The 25,113-nt window shown below is 35.5% G+C and overlaps 1 protein-coding gene across 2 annotated transcripts in view; it reads right to left on the bottom strand.

Moving 5' to 3' along the window:
- PTPRQ (protein tyrosine phosphatase receptor type Q) overlaps positions 1-24,900 on the bottom strand; it is a 235,648-nt gene extending 210,748 nt beyond the window's left edge. For both annotated transcript variants that reach the window (XM_070454261.1, XM_070454262.1), the window contains exons 1-8: positions 24,801-24,900; positions 24,351-24,462; positions 23,436-23,662; positions 20,976-21,045; positions 13,847-14,046; positions 12,549-12,798; positions 10,311-10,439; positions 3,251-3,397 (exon numbers count right to left, since the gene is read on the bottom strand). In XM_070454261.1, coding sequence (XP_070310362.1) covers positions 3,251-3,397; positions 10,311-10,439; positions 12,549-12,798; positions 13,847-14,046; positions 20,976-21,045; positions 23,436-23,662; positions 24,351-24,462; positions 24,801-24,857 — 1,192 coding nt within the window. In that variant the 5' untranslated portion in view covers positions 24,858-24,900. The remainder of the gene's footprint in view (positions 1-3,250; positions 3,398-10,310; positions 10,440-12,548; positions 12,799-13,846; positions 14,047-20,975; positions 21,046-23,435; positions 23,663-24,350; positions 24,463-24,800) is intronic.
- Between the last annotated feature and the right edge of the window lie 213 nt (positions 24,901-25,113).

Below are 25,113 nucleotides of genomic sequence, written 5' to 3'. Positions count from 1 at the left end.
TGTATGGCAAAAACCATATCAATTTTATAAAGTAATTATCCTCCAATTAAAAAAAAAAAACTCCTAGAAAGCAATGGAGACAAATGGTATTGGGGTAAAGAAAATACATTCAAATAATTTTTGCCCTTATCTAGCAAATCAAACTTCCATTGGAAGTGAAATTTGTAAAAATCTACTGAATTTGAAAATTTGAAAAATAAAAATCATGGAGAATCCTTAAAATTACAAAGTTGATAGTTTCTAAGTGATCTCCCTATAAAGATGTTACTATAATTTGCAGAAAATAGCAAATTGAAATTACTGAGGACAAGTCTTCACTTCAATAGTCTATTTATGGGGGAGCAAAGATGGATTTCAATACTTTTTTTGCTTTTAAGACATGATATAAACTTCCTTAAAAGATATTTGACACTAGTCATAGAGAAGTTTTAGGCGATTTTGAAGCAGCAAAATTTACTTAAGGTTTTTTTAACCCACGTAAAAATAACAAGAAAAAATCTGTTGTCAATGCTATATTCAGCAGATTGTTTCATTTTGGAATGGCAACTATGATATTTTGTAACATTGGAGATTATTATAATTTTTTAAAAAACCATCTCTTTCTCATGCCTAAGTAGAAATCTGCTCAGTAAAATATTAAGGGGTATGCAGAAACATTATGAAAAACACAGGGTAACTGCTTTCACAACATCATGTTGATTTTGATAGATAATAGACCATATCATTCTCAGTATTAACGAAATCAGCCCCGTTATAATGTGACAACATGTATTTTCTAAACAAAATCAATTCAATATTTTTCTATGAATATCTGGAGATTTGTTAGAACCTTGATTGTTTTAAAATATATTAATTTAAAATCTGGCCCTAATTGATTCCCTAATTAGACTATTATTTTTTAAATATGAAGAAGAAAATTGAGTAACTAATCAGAATATGAAGAACCTGTTATATTAAAGAATAAAAAGAATACTAGAAAATTAAGGTATCAATTTTAATTCAAAGTGTGTATGTTCTAATGAGTTATTTGATTGTTCTCATATAGCTTAAAGATTCCTTTATGGCAAATTTTTAATCAATGGGACCAGGATTAATTAGTGTGTCTGAGCATACATTCACTGCATTTTCCCCAGTATTTTACTGAGACCCCTTTGGCTGAACTATTCCTTGAGAACTGCACAGAGGAGGCAGGCGGGCAGAGGAAAGAACCAGCCATGCTTGCCCTTCCAGCAGCGAAGGCCACCTTAGTTTCCAGGGGTTTCTGAGAGCCGCTTGGATGTGGTGAGCAGGTGATGAGTAATTCAGGAGGCAGTAAGATAAACCTGAGGTAAACCACTGGGTATACGGGGCAAATAGAGTCATCTATTCAAAATAACTTGGCATCAAAAACAAGCCATGTGAAGTACATTGAACAACGTCCTTAAATATTCTATTTATTATTTTGTCAATTAAAAAATTAAGACATAAAGAAAGGGAAATAAATGTTTAAGTGATATCCTAAATAAAATGGAATAGTATATGGCAGTGTATTATCTGGGCTTGCCTGGTGACTCAGATGGTAAAGAATCTGCCTGCAATTCAGGAGACCCGGGTTTGATCCCTGGGTCGGGAAGATCCCCTGGAGAAGGGAATGGCAACCCACTCCAGTATTCTTGCCTGGGAAACCCTAAGGACACAGGAGCCTGGTGGGTTACAGTCCTTGGGGTTGCATAGAATCGGACATGACTTGACACCTAACACACACACACACACATTATATTACCTAGTTCCCTGTTTTGGTCAAATGCTGTAGGCCAAGAATGATGACAATAAACCAATTATCTTAAATTGTGGACTCAGGGTAGGAGCCCCAAAATCAGCTTGATTTAAGATTGAATTTATTTAATTGTACAACATGAGAATAGAAATTGGTCAATTGGGTTGGTTGAGAAAAGACCAGATTCAAGGGCTGTAAGTCTGATAAAGGCCACGTTGCTGGCATGCTGTGTTTGGCAGGCATACATAAATCTGTCTAGATTTCTTGAAAATCCTTAAGAGCAGGTTTAGGTAGAAGTGGGAGAAATTTCAGGTCTAAGGGAGAAGACATACCTGCTAAGATTCTTCTGATATAAATGCAAAAGAGAAATTTTGGTATGAAAAAAATAAAAACACTTTACTTATGAGGATGCTTCTGTTTAATCTGTGTATCGAAACCATGTACATATTACTATTTTCATTTGAAATCAACATAAATTTTACACGCTTTCAATAGCAAAATATTCTCAAGGGTCATTCTTTGAAATGGGGGAGAAGTACAAAATTCCCTAATAGTTGCTGCCCTCTCATGGACAAACACTTGAATGATTTATCTGATGAAGGTATGCCCAACCTTGTTTGTGTGTGTGTATGCATGTGCTCAAGTGCACACATGTGTGTTTAACTCACAACTTACTGAATGTTAGCTATCACACAAACAAAATCTGTTTTATCAAGTGTTCGTGTGATCATAAAAAAAAAAATTGTTGAATTCTCCTAAATAAGTACAATATATAAAGGCATTGAGCAAATTTGGTGTGGGCCCAGAAAACAGGCTGTGAAATGGCATGGTAACATTTTTTAAACACTACACTTAGCCTTAGACTGTGATATCTAACATATACAAATAACAAGTTTTTTCAGGAGAAATTTTGAAAACAATTTCAGTCTATTCTGGTAAATTTACATTATGCCCCTTCCAGGAATCCTCAATTGTTTAGAATATCCTTTTGATTATAAATAGCATCACCAACTCAACAGAAATGAATTTGAGGAAGCTCCGGGAGACAGTGAAGGACCGAGAAACTGCAGGCCACGGGGTCGCAAAGAGTTGGACACGATTAGTGGTGAACAGCAACAACACCATAGGCACTGTGGGATATACGGATTTCTCTGAACATCACTTTACAGAAAAACAGAATATACAATAAATAATGGGGTTTAAACCATGTTAAATGTATTTAGTCTTGAGATTTTTCCAGTAGTGTTCATTGTGAAAATGCAGGCTGACACAGCATGTAATGCTTGCTGTAACGTTCACTTGATCTTTGGTCCCTCTTATCATCAAGCCTGCTATGGGTTTAGTGTTCTGAGGAACACATGTTCAGAATGTACTAAGTAGTCATCTGATAAGGAAATAACATGAATTAGATAAAGATCAACCAAATAGTTTCTAATACAATGTTTAACTGATTCAATAAAGTTCTTGTTCACACACTAGAGGAGATGTTCTTACCTTCTGGAGGAGTGAATACTGAAATATTTGACTTAGGTCCAATCCCTGCACTGGTTTCAGCCGCAACATAAACGTCATATGCCGTAAACGGTGTTAGATTAGTGAATGCAAACTTAAGGTCCTTAGTGCTATTATCTAAAATCCGACCTACAAAAAGCAAAATATAACTGTGGATTATGTATTCTTCAAGCATGTAATCATTCTTACATGAAGTATAGAGTAATTAACTATGGTGTTGGAGAAGACTCTTGAGAGTCCCTTGGACTGCAAGGAGATCTAACCAGTCCATCCTAAAGGAGATCAGTCCTGGGTGTTCATTGGAAGGACTGATGCTGAAGCTCCAACACTTTGGCCACCTCATGCAAAGAGTTGACTCATTGGAAAAGACCCTGATGCTGGGAGGGATTGGGGGCAGGAGGAGAAGGGGACGACAGAGGATGAGATGGCTGGATGGCATCACTGACTCCATGGGCATGAGTTTGAGTAAACTCCGGGAGTTTGTGATGGACAGGGAGGCCTGGCGTGCTGAGGTTCATGGGGTCGCAAAGAGTCAGACATGACTGAGCGACTGAACTGAACTGAATTAGTGTTAACCTATGCACTGACATTCACTATTACAATTTAAAAAGTGAATATATGTTACACATTTAGCTTAGAATTGCACTTGTGTCAATTTAACCAACATGGAAAAAAAATAGAAATAGTTCATGCTTAAAATTACTTTTACATTAATATAAAGCCCTACTGAACTGTCATGTTATTTTTTGGCATATTTTAAAGGAATGTGTTAGGTTCTACCAATATAAAAACAGTGACAGTGTTTCATACTCAAATTCAATTAAAATGCTAAATCTTCTATCTTTTATAAAAAGATATATTTAGAAATGTCCTGTAGTTTAGTTACTGAGCAAAATTCTTAACTGGGCCATCATCAAAATTCCTTAAATCCTCAATTTCTGAATAGCTTTTTCCCCTTCTTACTGTAACTGAAACCTAGCTCTCCCCTGAGACCATTGCTTCTGTTCCCTGCAGTCTTCCTCAAGGGTGGTGATAGGTTACTTTTTCCCCAGAGCCCTCAAGTGACTAGGTGGTCAGGTGTGAGACGTGTTCTCCATGCTCCTCCTTGCCCTGTCTGAGAATATTCTAGCTCCCTGCTTGGAAAACTCCACAGCTTTAGCACTCCTGCCACCAGTGCATTCACTGACTCTCATTGTTCTAGTGACCTTTGCACGCCAGCACACTCACTCTCACTCTGGATGGTTCAGCTCCCGCTTCAGTGTCACTGTCTTCAATGCTGCCCTATGAATGGTGGTGCTAGCAGTAAAGAACCCACCTGCCAATGCAGGAGACTTAAAGAGACACAGATCTGACTCCTGGGTTGGGAAGATGCCCTGGAGAATGGCATGGCAACCCACTCCAGGGTACCTGTCTGGAGAATCCTTTGGACAGAGGGGCCTGGAGGGCTATAGTCCACAGAGTTGCAAAAAGTAGGACACAGCTGAAGTGACTGAGCACGTATACACGCCATATGGATTTGTGGTAATTTTTATATTCCTAGAGATCATCCTTAAACCACTCCAAGCTCTCGTTAAATAATCTAGTCCCACACTAGATCTCAGTCACTCCTTCACCATTATAACAGACATCCCTATTAGCAGTAACTGTAAATCCTCCATTATCTCAATTCCATGCAGCTGTCTCTGCTCACCCTTTCTGTCTCCTGATCACTGCTCTAGAAGTCAAAACAAACTGATCTTACCACTACTTTTGTTCGGTTCCTCACCACTGAATGTCCACTCTTCATCCAGCCTCAGTGACCCTGCCAGTAATAATCACTGCTTTACATTAAGTTGAAGGGAGTTGGAGAAAAATACAAATCCATTCTGATATCACTTTGTTCATTACCACACTTCAAATGAGCCCTAAATGGTGTTCAGCACCTGACTTAATTTCAGTAGCACAGTCACTCTCTACTTTTTGAGAGGAATATTTACATTTTTCCTTTCCAATTGATGGTACTACTTCTCATTAAACTGGAAAAACTAATCATTCAGAAGACATTTGCCACATACACCCACCAACACAACCACATATTTACAGCATCTACACCCATAGATTCTGCCTTATAAACTGTTATAAAGGATAAACCATCTGGATTTTTATCTCAAACTAATCCCTACATTTTCTACCTAAACAAAGACATCTTTCCAATAATTCTTGCCTTTCTTATATCATTGACTTAGTCTTTTTTCTTTATTCCCATTAGCAAGCAAACATGCTTCATTTGTTCCCTCTGAAAGGAAAACCTGTTAACTCTGCTCACCCCCCACCCCTCTACCCACTTCCACTCACTGCTTCACTTTGCAGCAAAATTCAAGAGTTGTCTATTACCCACTGCTTCAATGGTCTTCTCTTGCTCTCTCTTCAATCACACATTCACCCCACATACTCCATCATAACTGCTCTAGTTAAGATGGCTAATGACTTCCACATTGCTAAAGTCAATAATTAGTAGATACATCTCAACTTTTTATCCTCACAGATGAAAGAGTACCTTGTCAAAATTCTGGAAAATGATACCACATAGAAGAGGTGTGTCTGGGTATCCATGTATGTCTGTGTATTGAACAGGGACGGGAGAAAAGGACTATCATATTTTTAGATCTGAAAACATTTCAGAACTTTAGGAGCCTAAATACTATATATTGTCACCCTGCTTATTTAACTTATATGCACAGTACATCATGCAAAATGCTGGGCTGGATGAAGCACAAGCTGGAATCAAGATTGCAGGGAGAAATGTCAATAACCTCAGATATGCAGATGACACCACCCTTATGACAGAAAGTAAAGAGGAACTAAAGAGCCTCTTGATAAAGTGAAAGAAGAGAGTGAAAAGGCTCACTTAAAACTCAACATTATTTAGAGAAGAGCTAACACCTATCTTACTCAAACTCTTCCAGAAAATTGCAGAAGAAGGTAGACTTCCAAACTCATTCTATGAGGCCACCATCACCCTAATTCCAAAACCAGACAAAGATGCCACAAAAAAAGAAAACTACAGGCCAATATCACTGATGAACATAGATGCAAAAATCCTTAACAAAATTCTAGCAAACAGAATCCAACAACATATTAAAAAAATCATTCATCATGACCAAGTGGGCTTTATCCCAGGAATGCAAGGATTCTTTAATATCCGCAAATCAATCAATGTAATACACCACATTAACAAATTGAAAGATAAAAACCGTATGATTATCTCAATAGATGCAGAAAAAGCCTTTGACAAAATTCAACATCCATTTATGATTAAAACTCTCCAGAAAGCAGGAATAGAAGGAACATACCTCAACATAATAAAAGCTATATATGACAAACCCACAGCAAGCATCACCCTCAATGGTGAAAAATTCAAAGCATTTCCCCTGAAATCAGGAACAAGACAAGGATGCCCACTCTCACCACTACTATTCAACATAGTTTTGGAAGTTTTGGCCACAGCAATCAGGGCAGAAAAAGAAGTAAAAGGAATCCAGATAGGAAAAGAAGAAGTGAAACTCTCGCTGTTTGCAGATGACATGATCCTCTACATAGAAAACCCTAAAGACTCCACCAGAAAATTACTAGAGCTAATCAACGAATACAGTCAAGTTGCAGGATATAAAATTAACACACAGAAATCTCTTGCATTCCTATACACTAACAATGAGAAAACAGAAAGAGAAATTAAGGAAACAATACCATTCACCATTGCAACAAAAAGAATAAAATACTTAGGAGTATATCTACCTAAAGAAACAAAAGACCTATACATAGAAAACTATAAAACACTGATGAAAGAAATCAAAGAGGACACAAGCAGATGGAGAAATATACCATGTTCATGGATTGGAAGAATCAATATTGTCAAAATGGCTATACTACCCAAAGTAATCTATAGATTCAATGCAATCCCTATCAAACTACCAACAGTATTTTTCACAGAACTAGAACAAATAATTTCACAATTTGTATGGAAATACAAAAAACCTCGAATAGCCAAAGTAATCCTGAGAAAGAAGAATGGAACTGGAGGAATCAATCTGCCTGACTTCAGACTCTACTACAAAGCCACAGTCATCAAGACAGTATGGTACTGGCACAAAGACAGAAATATAGATCAATGGAACAGAATAGAAAGCCCAGAGATAAGTCCACGAACCTATGGTCACCTTATCTTCGACAAAGGAGGCAAGGATATACAATGGAAAAAAGATAACCTCTTTAACAAGTGGTGCTGGGAAAACTGGTCAACCACCTGTAAAAGAATGAAACTAGAACACTTTCTAACACCATACACAAAAATAAACTCAAAATGGATTAAAGATCTAAATGTAAGACCAGAAACTATAAGACTCCTAGAGGAGAACATAGGCAAAACACTCTCCGACATAAATCACAGCAGGATCCTCTATGACCCACATCCCAGAATTTCAGAAATAAAAGCAAAAATAAACAAATGGGACCTAATGAAACTTAAAAGCTTTTGCACAACAAAGGAAACTATAAGCAAAGTGAAAAGACAGCCCTCAGATTGGGAGAAAATAATAGCAAATGAAGCAACAGACAAAGGATTAATCTCAAAAATATACAAGCAACTCCTCCAGCTCAACTCCAGAAAAATAAATGACCCAATCAAAAAATGGGCCAAAGAACTAAACAGACATTTCTCCAAGGAAGACATACAGATGGCTAACAAACACATGAAAAGATGCTCAACATCACTCATTATCAGAGAAATGCAAATCAAAACCACAATGAGGTACCATTACACGTCAGTCAGGATGGCTGCTATCCAAAAGTCTACAAGCAATAAATGCTGGAGAGGGTGTGGAGAAAAGGGAACCCTCTTACACTGTTGGTGGGAATGCAAATTAGTACAGCCACTATGGAAAACAGTGTGGAGATTTCTTAAAAAGCTGGAAATAGAACTGCCATATGACCCAGCAATCCCACTTCTGGGCATACACACCAAGGAAACCAGATCTGAAAGAGCCACATGCACCCCAATGTTCATCGCAGCACTGTTTATAATAGCCAGGACATGGAAGCAACCCAGATGCCCATCAGCAGACGAATGGATGAGGAAGCTGTGGTACATATACACCATGGAATACTACTCAGCCATTAAAAAGAATTCATTTGAATCAGTTCTAATGAGATGGATGAAACTGGAGCCCATTATACAGAGCAAAGTAAGCCAGAAAGATAAAGACCATTACAGTATACTAACACATATATATGGACTTTAGAAAGATGGTAACGATAACCCTATATGCAAAACAGAAAAAGAGACTCAGATGTATGGAACAGACTTGTAGACTCTGGGAGAAGGAGAGGGTGGGATGTTTCAGGAGAACAGCATTGAAACATGTATATTATCTAGGGTGAAACGGATAACCAGCTCAGGTTGGGTACATGAGACAAGTGCTCGGGCCTGGTGCACTGGGAAGACCCAGAGGGATCGGGTGGAGAGGGAGGTGGGAGGGGGGACTGGGATGGGGAATACATGTAAATCCATGGCTAATTCATATCAATGTATAACAAAAACTACTGTAATGATGTAAAGTAATTAGCCTCCAACTAATAAAAATTAAAAAAAAAAATCATAATCGGCACGTTCAATAAAAATTCACATGAGCTTGCCCTTTAAAAAAAAAAAAAAAACTCAACATTAAAAAAACTAAGATCATGGCATCCAGTCCCGTCACTTTGTGGCAAATAGATAGGAAAACAATGGAAAAAGTGACAGACTTTATTTTCTTGGGCTCCAAAATCACTGCAGATGGTGACTGCAGCCATGAAATTAAAAGACGCTTACTCCTTGGAAGAAAAGCTAAGACAAACCTAGACGGCATATTGAAAAGCAGAACTTTGCCAAGAAAGGTCCATCTAGTCAAAGCTATGGCTTTTCCAGTAGTCATGTATGGATGTGAGAGTTGGACAATAAAGAAAGCTGAGGGCCGAAGAATTGATACCTTTGAACTGTGGTGTTGGAAAGACTCTTGAGAGTCCTTTAGACTACAAGGAGATCCAACCAGTCCCTCCTAAAGGAAATCAGTTCTGAATATTCATTGGAAGGACTGATACTGAAGCTCAAGCTCCAATAGTTTGGCCACCTGATGCTGGGAAAGATTGAAGAAGGGGGGAGAAGGGGACGACAGAGGATGAGATGTTTGGATGGCATCACTTACTCAATGGACATGAGTTTGAGTAAACTCATGAGTTGGTGATGGACAGGGAGGCCTGGCATGCTCCAGTCCATGGGATCACAAAGAGTCAGACACAACTGAGTGACTGAACTGAACTGAAGGTACTCAGGGATGAGAAATAAAGGTTACCCATATGATTCATACAGATTCCTAGAAATTTCAAAATGATTAATTTGGACCTTTGTCTATTTTTCCATTCCTTCAAATAAATGACAATATGTGCATTTATGTTATTTCATTACTAGTTGAAATAAATTTCTTTCATTGAATCATAGAATCTTGGATTAAGAATTATAGAGCTTACTTAACTTCCACTAACATAGTTTCTGAAGTCCTCAAAATAAGACAAGTAGATGTCCAGCTCTTGCTTCTTCATAAAGATGTAACCTCACTACACTATAAAGTTGCTCATATTATTTTTAGAGACCACCAATTATTTGAAATGGCTTCTTTGTTCTAAGCAGAAATCTGATTTAATATAGCTGGAGCCCATTTTTCTTCATAAATACATTTGCAATCAGAGCAAGTCAAGGTCCTCCTGATCAAATATTTGAAAAAATGTTATCTCCTCTAATGTTTCTTTTCTTGAGGGATTCTTTCATTCTTTCAGCCCTTTGTCATGAAATACAGAATGTGGACAAGGCTTTACCATCCTTATTTATGGCTTTAAACAAAAGGTTTTAAGAGTTTCAACATGCTAAGGGTCTTTTAAAAACAGTCCGGTACTTTTAAAAAGTTTGAAAATAATAAAATATTTTATACGATTCGTACTCCAAAAGATAAACATAAAATTGATTAAGACTTACCTGATGGCCCATATAATTCAACTCTGTAACTAAATTTTCCTGTTACTACAGTTGGTGGGTCCCATGATATTGCAAAGGCCTTCCCTGTGATGTTGCTTGTTATACAGTTTCGTGGTGGTCCCTCAGGCACTGAAATTATTATAGAAAAAAATGGATTAAAAGCACCTTACTAAATACATAAAATACAAAATCAGAGAAAAAATAAAATATCACACAGCAAAGTATTCAACTTAAAGAAAAAATAGGCTATAATTGAAGAATGTGAATAAATGGTGGATCATTAAACTCCAAATTTGCAACCATTACTATTTTCACTTAATGTTGTACGTGACTGCACAGGGTGTTTCATCCCTATGCAGTTCTTTGTACAGTTACGTGTCCTGAAGCATATATATTAATATGCATTGCACTCAACAAGCCCTGAGCATCTGGCTTGATAAACACTCTCCCTCTGTTGTGCACAGGTGGAAGGGCCAAAGTAGTAACTCAACCTTTGGGATTTACTGGCAGTGATTTTGCTTTTTCTATCAACATCTGATTTGCTTCTGAGAGGAAATTTATAACCTATATTCTAATGTAATCTTGGTAACATAAAAATAATAATGATGTTTAAAAGTCTGTTTTTCATTTGTCACTGTTCAGTCGCTTAGTCATATCTGACTCTTTGCATCCCCATGGACTGCACCACACCAGGCTTTCTTGTCCTTCACTATCTCCCACAGTTTGCTCAAACTCATGTCCATTGAGGTCTGTTTTTCATATATGTATCTGCTGCTGCTGCTGCTAAGTCGCTTCAGTCGTGCCCGACTCTGTGCGACCCCATAGACGGCAGCCCACTGGGCTTCTGCCGTCCCTGGGATTCTCCAGGCAAGAACACTGGAGTGGCTTGCCATTTCCTTCTCCACATACATGTATTTAATATTTTAAAAAATCTTTAATTGAAATAAAACATTCCAAATATTTTTTAAAACAAACTTGTCAACCAAATTTCACTTTGTGTGACTCTCATGAAATTATTTCTTTTTTTCTTAATAAGAAGAAGTAAGGAGTATGGAAAAGGAAATGGTCTTTTTCTGAGATTTTTATTTAAGTCAAGGTAAAAAACCTTCACACTTACATGTAATGAAATGATAAGACCTAACACCTAAGTCATCAGGAAAACTACTATGCTTTAGTGAAATTACCCTACCAGTAATAATGCCCAGTAACCTAAAAATTTTCCATCATAACTGAAAGTCTGCTACTATGTATTTTGTCTTGCAGTGTGTAATACAGTGACATAACTGTCTCTCAGTTGGTAAGAATCGCCTGCAATGCAGGAGACCCCAGTTCCGCTCCTGGGTCAGGAAGATCCCCTCGAGAAAAGACAGGCTACCCACTCCAGTATCTTCAGCTTCTTTGGTGGCTGAGACGGTAAATAATCCACCCACAGTGTGGGAGACCTGGCTTGGATCCCTGGGTGGGGAAGATTCCCTGGAGGAGGGCATGGCAACCCACTCCAGTATTCTTGCCTGGAGAATCCCATGGACAGAGGAGCCTGGCGGGCTACAGTCCATGGGGTCACAGAGTTGGACACGACTGAGCGACTAAGCCCAGCACTGCCTACATAATATAATTAAATATGCAAATACTATACCTAGAAATATGTACTCTTAGAATTTAGTAGTAATAACATCTAATAATGCTCATTTAGTACTAACATCATCTCCACAATGAAGATGTCTCCATTCATCACATAAAGAAACTGCAGTACAGAGAAGATACAGGTAGGTAGGCATTTTCTAACTACTGTTTTTCTCTGATACTGAATGTTAATCACATGATATTCCTGCTACTGCAGGTGTTATCTCCACATCTGGTAACAGCAATATTAGTGAGAGAAGTCATCACCAGATGATAATGTAAAATGTAGACAAACAGAGGCAATTATTAAAAATTCCTGAGATCACAGAATGATAAGAGCTGATCTTAGGAGCATGGTTATTAGCTCAAGAATCTTTTCTTTCAAATCTCTTTTCTCCTTTTAGATGCTTATGTCAGTACCTTAAAAGAGTACTGAAATTGAAGATGCTCCAAATGGCATGCCTATTATCCATTATTAAGGAGAAAAAAGTTACTGAAAAAGAAGGAAGATCTTTAACAAAAAGATCTACATAAAAAAAAAAGAAAAGAAAGATTATTCTGTGAATAATTTAACTTCTTTTCCTACAAAAAATAAAAAAGAAAGAAAAACCATACCTGATTCCGGTGTTCTGACAATCGTACTATCAATATAACCTGCTTCAGTTGTAACAGCAGAAACTTCAAAAAGATACGTCGTATAAGGTCTCAAACGTGTCACTACAAAACTGATAGGCTCTTTCCACACAGAGCTAATCTTACTCCGTGACAACGTGCTAGATGAATACGTCGTACGAGATGGAGGCGTGACTCTCCCCAGGGTTGGCGAAGGGCTGGTTGTACTCCATAAAAAAGATTCATTATTCTCCTAGTGAATAAAATAAGCATAAATGGGAAAATAATGTATCGCTTGGTAAAGATACGTGTAATTCATTTTTTGTTTATATTACAAATATTATTTTGTGCGTGTACTACTTGTTATAGCTACAGATAAATCTGCTAGATTTTAATTATACCCATTTATTATCTACAGATACATGGTTAATACCATTGTCCACAGTTTTAGAATAGAATATGCTTATTTATACCTTAATCTTTCTTATGAATAGGATTTCATGTGACTTTGAATAAAGGTTTAACTACAGCAAAATGATTAATAAAAATTGTTTAAAGCCACATCAAAAGCTTAAGAGCGAAAAAGATAAACTTTTTTTTCCTTTTGTGAAATTTCAAACATACATCACAGTCTTACTATTATGATCATTTCCCCCCATAAGTATTCAAAAGATAACACCAAAAGAACATGTGGGTGTATGCTTAAGTATATTAGAAATATGTCTAAATTAAAAATATTTGTGACTTCCATTAACTTAAAGCATTTAAAAGAAAAGTAATCTTGTCTTTTCATCATTAATTTTAAAAAAGCATAATTACAGTATTTCCAAGGATTTCACATCAGTGCTTAGAGTAGTAACAAATTCTTCACTAAAGATAATATACAACAAAACCAGTCTAATTCCACAAATTTAAACTTTACTATTTTGATCCCTTCCTCTCCTGTCACATGGAAGGATTATCTTTTTCCCAGTGATATCTTATGCTTTCCTGCTTTAAGGCTTATAAAATATCCTCCACCCTCACACAATCACCTACTTATTCCAAGGCCTATCACTAATGCTATGCCTATCAAGTCTTTCCAGAGCTCCCTAAGGGATTTTTTTATATCTCACTCTTGAATTCTCAAACTCTTCTCTTATTTTACCTTGACTATAGCCAAGTGTATATAATATGATACTGTAAGTAATCAAATAGCTAATGATCACTTTAGCAAAATATATAGTATCCAGATGCTGGGAGTTTCAAGATGTAATTTGCCTAAAATTTTTGAGACATAGAAAATATTCAATGAGACTTACATTACATTCTGGCAGCTTCCCAGTCAAAATGTCCTCTACTCTGATTGAAACATCCTTCACCACTATCCCACTTCTGGCATGTTTAACACTAATCTTGAAGCTGGTAATTTTGCCATTTGGTTGCCGAGGTAAATACCAAATCAGGTTTACTGCTGAATAGTTAAAGGCCTCGACAGTGAGATTCACCACTTTTCCTGGAGCTGGGGACATGTAAGTGATTGAAGGAGAAGAAAAATATTGTTATAAAACTTATAATGACATTTATATAAGTCGAGGATGTTACAATTCCCATGTTATATAAAATTAAATATGTAATACACTGGATAAAGTCTATTTGGGTAATATTTCTTAAAATATATACTTGGGTATACTTTTTAAACTGATTTTGCTTTAAATAACAAATTAGAAATTGGGCCCACAGACTTGTGTTTAAGAGGCAAATAAGCTTTTTTTCAGGATTAATAGGTCAATAAATCCATCAATAAGCTATTTCAAATAAGTCTGAAAGATATTCAATCAGATTAATAGTTGTTTGTGGTTATACCAATTTGAATAATGACTATCTTACCATCTGATATACTTTGGAATTATGTAAATTCCTTAGATAATGAAGAAGTAGCAAATTCTTAGATAATGAAGAAGTGGCAAATTCAAACAATTATCCAACCATTTGCACAAAATCACATTTCTGGAGTATAAGTAAATAACCAGTGTCTAATATAAAGTGGATACCACCAATTGGTTGTGATTACTATATTTTAACCTTTATACACCCTCAAAATCAACTTTAATCAGAACTCATGATACCTTGTTATTAAATATTAGTAATCTGCATAAAGGCTATTTTAGTTGGGATGACCATTAATTCAAGGTTAACTGTAGGAAACTGACAAAGTAAATAATCAATGTCCTTTAGAATACAGAACAACCATAACAAGTCACTGCCAAAAGAAAAAAAAAAGACAAGATGTTTGAGATAAAACATGCCGAGTATTAAGAAATCAAATAACTAGAGTTTAGGTGTACACTGTAGAGAGGAATATCAAGATGTGATCTGAAAATGGAAGCCATATAAAGTATGTAAGAAAGTTAGCCCCTGGGAAGAGGAGGTGTATGTGAATGATATGAATTAAAGAGTAGTATATAAGAAACTTAACAACAGCTGCATTTTAACAAACAAACAAAAAAAAACAATTTGGGATGATGACTAATCATTAATAATGGATGACATAATGGATAGAAATTTTTTTCTTCAAGGGAATTTATCAACGGAATTAAAGCTTAAGAAGGACAATGACAATATGATAATTCTCTAATACTAAAGATTTAGCACTAAAATTTCTTTTGGGTAGATAAAATATAATAAAACAAAAAGTCTGTCAAATATTTAATGCTATAGAACTATAAGAACCAAAGTTTTTGCCATTAATATTAATCATTGTTTTAAATTTCTTTGTCTAAAATATGTAAATTTTGTAAAAATGCCTGAAGTTTATATTAATAGCAGACTGCATACAAGCTGGCACATTTCCAAATCTACTTTAGCAATCATGAGAATCTGCTCAAGTGTAGAAATATTTGAATTTATAAGGTAACCAAACTTTATAAATTCCAAAGTATGATTTCAAAATCTTTTAAAGCAAACAATATAATCGATAAAAATTAATTAAATCTGTTAAACAACATTTAGTGAAAAAGAGGTTTTCTTATTAACTTTACACTATTTTTGCCCCAGTAAAATCTATGTTTTCTTTTTTTGACTTGATGGTTTCTGAAGACTAATTCTGGCTCTTTTTTGTTGCTGACAGGTCTTGATGTACTTTAAATATTCTAGTTTCCACCTCTGGATTTTTAGGTACCAAAATCCCATCATCTCTTGATTTTTATAGTGTGAATTTATCCATCTTGCTCCAAGTAAAGATATGATACTAAAGTATCAAAAAATTCTATTTATAAAGTCATATCATCTTACAGATAGGCCTTTCACACACTTTGAGGTCATAGATAAGCAAGTAAATATACAAGTATGTGAAACTAACTAAAACTTTTCAAAATGTATGCTATACAAAATATACATTTTCTTGAACCAGAAAAAAATCTTTCTAAATAAAATATAGAGACTTCTATAAAGAATTTTCCTACATTACTAAGGATCCATCAAGTTAAAAATGAAGGTACAGGGGATATTTCTAATATTTTAAAGCTAAAATAAATTCTACATTTGTCTGAAATAATGCTGCATGGGGAGTTAAAAAGTTGAGATTTTGTACTTGTGGATGTAATATCAGCTTAGAATGGTATAATGGGCTAACTGTATGAATACTTCAGGAGTATTTTAATTCATGGAGAGAGAAATTATTTCTGGCTTAATAATAATAAATTTATTTATTTATTATTTATTTATTTATTCCACAGAAATTTTCATTAAATTTGAGTTCTGCATAACATAAATAATAAAAAGGAAGCTTTGGGGGGGAAAATTGGATGTACCTGATTTAGCTAAACTTAGGTTTATATTTTAACCTCAACATTTTTTAAAAATGATAAGGTAAGTGATTATGTGATTATGTAATTTCTCCAAGAAAACATAGCAAGTCAGAAACAGAATGAAACTCCCATTCCAGGATTATTTCCATGCCAACCTAGAGTGTTAGTTTATCCAAATCATAATTTGCCAAGAGAGAATAACTATAGAAATTATGTCAGTTAGCAAAATATAAAATATATAAAGTTCAAAATGCTGTCAAGTTGAAATCATAATCTGAAATCATAATGTACCAGGCTTTACCAAGATGAGTGTTTTTAAAAAAGATCAAACTATTTGTAAAGAAATTAAAAAATTATTCCAAATATTTTCCCTAAAAGTGTAAGTCATAAATTGTCTTTCATATCCTAATGAATATTTAATCTTAAAAATAATAGTTTTCTCAACTTTAATTGTGCTAATAATCTGAATATAAGTAGGTTCAATATCAGTAAAAGACTTCAAGAACCATTACTTTCTAATTTTAAATAAACTCTAGAATTTTCTCTTAATTCTTCCTATGGCATACAGCATGTATTCACCTGCTTCTCTCAATGGGGTCTCAAATAAGAACTGGACATAAAGCTTGTCACATGTTTCTTTTAACACTGACAACTGAATAATCCTCTGGAGATACACAGGGCCCATTTCAGTTTATCCCGTTGGCAATGAACTGATGGAAGATATTAATCTTTAAATATACAAAATATCTATAGTTATATAAAAGCATAGAACTTTCATGTATGACCTATATCAAATCCCTCATGATGATACAGTGGAAGTGAGAAATAGATTTAAGGGGCTAGATTTGATAGACAAAGTGCCTGATGAACTAAGGATGGAGGTTCATGACATTGTACAAGAGACAGGAATCAAGATCATCCCCAAGAAAAAGAAATGCAAAAAAGCTAACTGGCTGTCTGAGGAGGGCTTAAAAATAGCTGTGAAAAGAAGGGAAGTGAAAAGCAAAGGAGAAAAGGAAAGATACACCCATTTGAATGCAGAGTTCCAAAGCATAGCAAGGAGAGGTAAGAAAGCCTTCCTCAGTGATCAGTGCAAAGAAATTGAGGAAAACAATAGAATGAGAAAGACTAGAGATCTCTTTGAGAAAATTAGAGATACCAAGGGAACATTTCATGCAAAGATGGGCTCCATAAAGGACAGAAGTGGTATGGACCTAACAGAAGCAGAAGATATTAAGAATAGGTGGCAAGAATACACAGAAGAATTATACAAAAAAGATCTTCATGACCCAGATAATCATGATGGTGTGACCACTCACCTAGAGCCAGACATCCTGGAATGTGAAGTCCCGTGGGCCTTAGGAAGCATCACTACAAATAAAGCTAGTGGAGGTGATGGAATTCCAGTTGAGCTATTTCAAATCCTGAAAGATGATGCTGTGAAAGTGCTGCACTCAATATGTCAGCAAATTTGGAAAACTCAGCAGTAGCCACAAGACTGAAAAAGATCAGTTTTCATTCCAATCCCAAAGAAAGGCGATGCCAAAGAATGCTCAAACTACCGCACAATTGCACTCATCTCACACGCTAGTAAAGTAATGCTTAAAATTCTCCAAGCCAGGCTTAAGCCATACATGAACCGTGAATTTCCAGATGTTCAAGCTGGTTTTAGAAAAGGAAGAGGAACCAGAGATCAAATTGCCAACATCCACTGGATCATTGAAAAAGCAAGAGAGGTCCAGAAAAACATCTATTTCTGCTTCATTGACTATGCCAAAGCCTTTGACTGTGTGGATCACAGTAAACTGTGGAAAATTCTGAAAGAGATGGGAATACCAGACCACCTGACCTGCCTCTTGAGAAAACTGTATGCAGGTCAGGAAGCAAGTTAGAACTGGACATGGAACAACAGACTGGTTCCAAATAGGAAAAGGAGTACATCAAGGCTGTATATTGTCACCCTGCTTATTTAACTTATATGCAGAGTACATCATGAGAAATGCTGGACTGGAGGAAGCACAAGTTGAATCAAGATTACTGGGAGAAATATCAATAACCTCAGATATGCAGATGACACCATCCTTATGGCAGAAAGTGAAGAAGAACTAAAGATCCTTTTGATGAAAGTGAAAGAAGAGAGTGAAAAAGTTGACTTAAAGCTCAACATTCAGAAAACTAAAATCATGGCATCCAGTCCCATCACTTCATGGCAAATAGATGGGGAAACAGTGGCTGACTTTATTTTTTTGGACTCCAAAATCACTGCAGATGGTAATTTCAGCAAAGAAATTAAAAGATGCTTACTCCTTGGGAGAAAAGTTATGACCAACCTGGACAGCATATTAAAAAGCAGAGACATTACTTTGCCAATAAAAGTCCATCTAGTCAAGGCTGTGGTTTTTCCAGTGGTCACGTATGGATGTGAGAGTTGGACTATGAAGAAAGCTAAGTACAGAACAATTGATGCTTTTGAACTGTGGTGTTGGAGAAGACTCTTGAGAGTCCCTTGGACTGCAAGGAGATCCAACCAGCCCATCCTAAAGCAGATCAGTCCTGGGTGTTCACTGGAAGGACTGATACTGAAGCTGAAACTCCAATACTTTGGCCACATGATGAGAAGAGCTGACTCATTTGAAAAGACACTGATGTTGGGAAAGACTGAGGGCAGGAAGAGAAGGGGATGACAGAGGATGAGATGGTTGGATGGCATCACCGACTCAATGGACATGGGTTTGGGTGGACTCTGGGAGTTGGTGATGGACAGGGAGGCCTGGCATGCTATGGTTCATGGGGTCGCAAAGGGTCAGACAAAACTGAGCGACTGAACTGAACTGAAGTATAGAAACTTTTTTATAGCACTTCTCTACTCTATTACTTGGGCTTCCCTGGTGGCTCAGATGGTTTAAAGAATATGCCTGAAGAAAAAAAAAAAGAATCTGCCTGCAATGCAGGAGACCTGAGTTCGATCCCTGTGTTGGAAGGATCCTCTATAGAAGGGAATGGCAACCCACTCCAATATTCTTGCCTGGAGAATCTCATGGACAGAGGAGCCTCGTGGGCTATAGTCCATGGAGTTGCAGAGCTGTACAGGACTGAGCGAGTTAACACTTCAATCTGTTACTTAGTAACAAATTTTTTTTTAATCTTATCCCACTAGAAGATAAACTTCACTGAAAATATTTGCTGTTGATTGGAGATGCCATTATTTACTACTTTTTTATTTATTGCTTCTATTTGCTGTTATGAATATACAGCCAAATTACTAACTAAATAAATTACTTCCATTCCATAACAGCTTATTTTTATCACAAATGTTATATTCTACTAGGCTAATATATGCAATAAAAACCAAATAAATGTGTTATATGTCAAGCTATTCAAGTGGAGAAAAATTAATTTGTTGGCAATAAAGATGGATAGAAGGAAACAGGGGTTATTTTAGAAGGTGTAGTCAGGAAAGGTAAAGTGAGATTTGCATCAACTTGGCAGAGAGTTCTATAGATGTTTGTTTAGTCACGTCTGACTCTCTGCGAAGTGGGTTGCCATCTTCCTCCTCCAGGTAATCTTCCAGACCCAGGGATTAAACCTGCGTCTCCTGCAATGCAGGCAGATTCTTTATCTGCTGAGCCGTTGAGGAAGCCCCTGTGGATATTTAGTGAAGCGGTACTCCAGGCAGGAGGAACAGCAAGAGAAAAGGCCCTAAGTGGGAAGATGAGTGTGACTGGAGTGGATGGAGGCAGATGGAGAATAGGAAGAGATGATGCAGCGAGGGTTAAGGGCACCCAGAGCACTGTAGGTCATGGGAAGGACTCAGGTTCTTGCTCTGAATGAGACAGGAGCCATGTTAGGAAGAGAGAGGGAATGGTAGTCTAGCTTCTGCTTTAAAAGGTGATGTGACCCTTGTGGGGAAAGTACACTATAGGCAGCTAAGCTAGAAATGGGAAAACCAATGAAGAGGCATTCAAGTGATCAGGCAAGAAATGATGATAGATTACACAGGGTGATTAACATAGGGGTTAGATTCAGGATATATTTTGATATAATGCTGGCAGGATTTCTTGATAGATTATACAGTACTACTGACTGATTGCAATCAAGGATGATATCAAATTTTTATTCTCAGTCACTGGGAAAATGGAGGTAGCTTAAGTTGGTTTGGTAATGACTGCAAGATATAGAATAATATGATAACCATTACAATCCATATTTCCAAAACTCTAATGTCATAATAATACTATGATTTGATTTTAAAATGCAGGATGCAAATTTGCATAAATGGCACAAGCCTATTTTCACTAATATATAGTCACAAAGACATATATTCATAGGAGAAAAAATATCAGCCAGAAATGTATGTTTTTATATAACACAGCAATGGATAACTTTCATTTTGGGTTTTTTTTGTATTTGGGGGTATTTTTAAGTTTTCTAAGATAGCACTTAGTGTTTTTACCATCAGAAAGAATAATATATATTTTAATGAATAAATTCACTATCCAAGAAGACTCTAAAAGTAATTGAATGGCCATGCTGTTGAAAATTTTATGCATTTTAGTGCCATATTTTTTTATATCCCTATTTATTTTAAATGATGAAAACTCCTAACTAAGTTAATTCAGAATAAATGATTTAGGAAAATTACCACTTTCTGCAGTTTGGAAGAGAAATGGGTCACTAAACACTCCAATGCCAGCACTGTTTTCGGCAGCAACCTAAAACAGACCACAAAAATTACATTCAAGCTTTATACGCTAATTAAACAGGGTCTGAAATAGTAAAACTGATTTGTCCATAAGGTAAAGGATAAAGATACTTTCCCCTCTAATTCCTAACAATAATCTCGAAGCAGAAGCAAATATAAAGCTATTAAGTATTTCCATTTCCCTTAAGTGAATATTTGCAACATAGTCTGAATCAACAGATTTCTCAGATTCCTGATAGAGAAATTAATAATCAAGTTTAATGTCTATTAGTAGCAGTAACAATTTCAGTTACTATTTATTAAGCAACTTCTGTACACTCAGAAATTGACTAGGGATTTTACACATTTCATTTTATCCACATAATCAAAGTGCAAGGAATTATTGTCAATATTCTACATATGAGAAAACTGGTTGAGAGAGGTCAAGTAACTTGCCTCATGTCACAGGAATAAGTGGCAGAATCAAATTCAGTTGAAGTTGTGTTTACTTCTAAAGCTCAGTTTCTTTCTACTATATTCTCTCTAAGACACCATGATTATTTCTGTAATGAACATGAGACCATTAACACAGTGTCTGACTTTAGAGTTTACAATCTAATTAGGAAAATTTTAAAAATAAATAGCTAATCATTTAGACTAAATATCCTAGAATTTAAAAGATAGAAACTATTTTGGCTTGAAATATCTAGTCAAATACGCTAGAATAGACAGAAAGTGTCATAAATGAGAACTCTTAAGCTTTTCCAAATGCCATAACTGGAATCAGACAGCCTTGGTTTAAATTGAAGCTCTAGCAATTTTCAGATAAAAAGGTTATCCTATTTTCCTTTACTTTAAAATGGAAACAATATATCAATGTCATAAGATGATTCTGAATACTAAATGAAACAACAATATAAAATACTAAACAGGATTTTCCCCATATCATGTAGATTTGATATTGACATCTGAAGATACCAAATATACCATTTCAAATGCCCTTTGAAATTCTGCAATGGTTAACATATATTTGAACAGAATAAAAGTTACAACAGTGGTTAATAAAGTGTAGGGTAAAAAAGAGAATAGGGGCTTCCCTATAGTCCTGAAATAAGAGAATTCAAAGGAATAAAAATTTAAATTCTGTAAAAAAAGATCTAAGCAGAATGAGGTTGGCTAAATTGCCTTTCTATCAGTAACTGCTTCTTACATCACATTAAAAGATAATCTATTATTTTGAATAGTATATCTTAACATATAAATTAATTTGAATATGAGCTTATGATAGAAAATATCTGTGCCAAATAATTTTCAGGAGTCAGTTAGAAAAAGGTTGCCTACTCTTTAACTCATGTTTCTGCAGAGAAAGAGCCATCAAATCTTTGATTCTTACCACTGCATAAGTAAAAGCATCTATATTTTTCTTTTGTCATGTGGGGGGTGCATACTCTTGGTATGCCTACTCTCCTTTTATTATGATATTTGATTCTGCAAATAGGCATACTTGCAGTTACATTTTAAAAACAGGCAAGTGTCTCTTTCTTATCATTTCTTCTGTTTAGATGGTCATCTCAGTTATGTATGATCACATATTTACACAGCTTTTTCTCTTGAGTCAAGACTAAAGAATATATTGACATTATACTGAAAACAGGGAGGGATGAGAAAATGCCTGTATTCTTTACTACCCCCTGGAAATACCATGTGTGTGTATTGCTCTGTCATATCCAACTCTTGGCGATCCCATAAACTGCAGTTCGCCTTGTGTCTCCTACATAGGCAGGCGGATTTTTTTACCACTAGCATCACCACATGTCTCTTAACTGTAAACATTTTCACATGGCCTAACTAACATAAAAGACTGTTTTTCACATGCTCTTCTTTAATATTTTAATAAAGTGTTCTTAGATTTTGTATATTTAGCGCTGTAAAGGCATAAAATTTTTGTAAACATAAAAGAGATCATATGCATCCAGGAAATATTTGTTGAATGGAACCAATTTGAATTTGTTGTTGTTTGAGAAACTGGTTCTTTAGAAACCTTCAAATCATTATCCAAAATTACAACAATATGGAAATATAAGCAGATTAAGAGAAAAATTACAAAGCTAACTTCAAATTTGATTAAAAAGTAGAATATATGTGCTTATAAAACCTATTAAACTTTAATTTTTTAAACTAAAATAATGCTTTCTAAAATAGATACATTATATAAATACAAACACACACACACACACACACACACACACAAAATGACTATATAACATTTGTTCAAGTTTTAAAAGCCCAGATGGGCAATGAGGACATGATTCAGATGATCATTCTTCAAGTTTCTTGCTGCAAAAGCTTGACCTGTTGGGATAAAACTCCTTCACTTTTAAAATGAATGAAATATTTTAATATTATTTACAAAATAATTACCTTGATTTCATAAGTTGTTCCAGGATTAAGATTAGTAAGAAGAACTTCCAGACTGTCTGGTTTTGTTCTAACTTGTGTATACGTTGCCTGCATCCATGGACAAACTTCCTTATATTTTACAATGTAAGATATAATTCTCCCATTTGGATTAGGTGGTGTATTCCAAGACAGAAGAATCCCAGCAGATCCGACTCTTTCCCCTGCCAGGAAGACTGGAGGCCCCGGTTCTATTTTTCAAAAAATGCATGTTGTTATAAGGTCAATCAATCAGTTATTGTATTTTCACAAACATATGTAAGAAAAATATTTACAAACTGTAGACTTTTAAAGTTCCCAAAGACTAAGTGTCTTGTAAGTGTAAGTTTATCCTCCCTAGAGCTTTGCTACCAAGAGAAAAAATGATTAAATGCTATGGGGAATACCAAAAACATTCTTTTATAAGAATGTGAAAAATGGAATGTTACTAAATACTACATGCCAAATATAGTTTTAATGCCAAATCATTTTTCAGAAACACTCACTTGATGCAAGGTTTATACACAAACACTAAGGAAGCAAGAACCAGCCTTACAAATGGAGTAATTCTTTTGGAGCAAGTATAGTGAGTTTATTTTCATGGTTTTGCATTATTTAAATATTACCATTAACAGTGTCTCTGATCCATTTCACAAACAAGTATGGAAAAATTATCTTTGCTCCTTGAAAGTACAGGAAGATAAAGACCCAGCAGAATGCAGGTTCTAAACAGATCACTTTCTTAAGTTTCCACTCTGCTTTAATTACTCAACTGTTTTCATGCATTCAATGCACATATTGCCAATGTAAATAGCTCCATCCAATAGATTTATAAAGGGTTCAAATACTTTGTAAGAAAAAAAAAAAAAGAAAGAAAGAAAATGGAAAACATATACTTACTTGTCACATTTGTTGTCACTGTTCTACTAACAGGTGAGCTATATGTTGTAGCAGAAATGGAAGAGATGGTTACGTCATACCGTGTACCAGGAACAGCATTAGAAACATCAGCCTAAAACACCAAAAATAGATGACTGTGTTGAAAATTCTGAAATGTAGGAAAGCTAAAACAATAAGTCCATCACAATCAAAAAAGTAAAGTTAGCACTTCACTACATAACTCTGTACTATTTACCACAATGTGTTTCCTATTATTGTAAAAATATACATCTGTTATAGCAGAAATACTTACCAAATAACATGCAATAAAAACTTACAAAACAAACTACATTATCAAAGACTAAATCAGTAATTCTATCAATCCTAGTTCATTGTCACAATTATTTAAGAGTCCTAAGAAATCTATAGTCCATTGATTAGCCCTGGTATTTAACAGTGTGCATAAAATACCTGTGTCTCTGAAGTTCCAATAAAAAGTAAAAGGAAAATGATAAGAAAATCCATCATTATCACATTTTTCAGGCAGTAGAATCACATTGATGGCTCTAGAGAGAAATGTTGCCTGCATTAATGATTTAAAGACAGATCCTCCTGGCAAGTGCACAATTAATGAGCCTGGATTACTCAATAGCTCTGCCCTTTCTTTGTTAAACTATTCATGAACCCTTGGATGGTTGGCTGTAGGTTCAGGGTAGACAAAAAAAAAACAAAAACCAGGCATTCTAAGGTAACAGTTCACCAATACTGAAACTACACTCATCAA

This window comes from Odocoileus virginianus, chromosome 24 (assembly GCF_023699985.2).
Source record: "Odocoileus virginianus isolate 20LAN1187 ecotype Illinois chromosome 24, Ovbor_1.2, whole genome shotgun sequence".
Lineage (NCBI taxonomy): Eukaryota > Metazoa > Chordata > Mammalia > Artiodactyla > Cervidae > Odocoileus > Odocoileus virginianus.
Note: the sequence above shows the minus strand (reverse complement) of the source record. Positions and strands in the feature narration are given on the sequence as shown.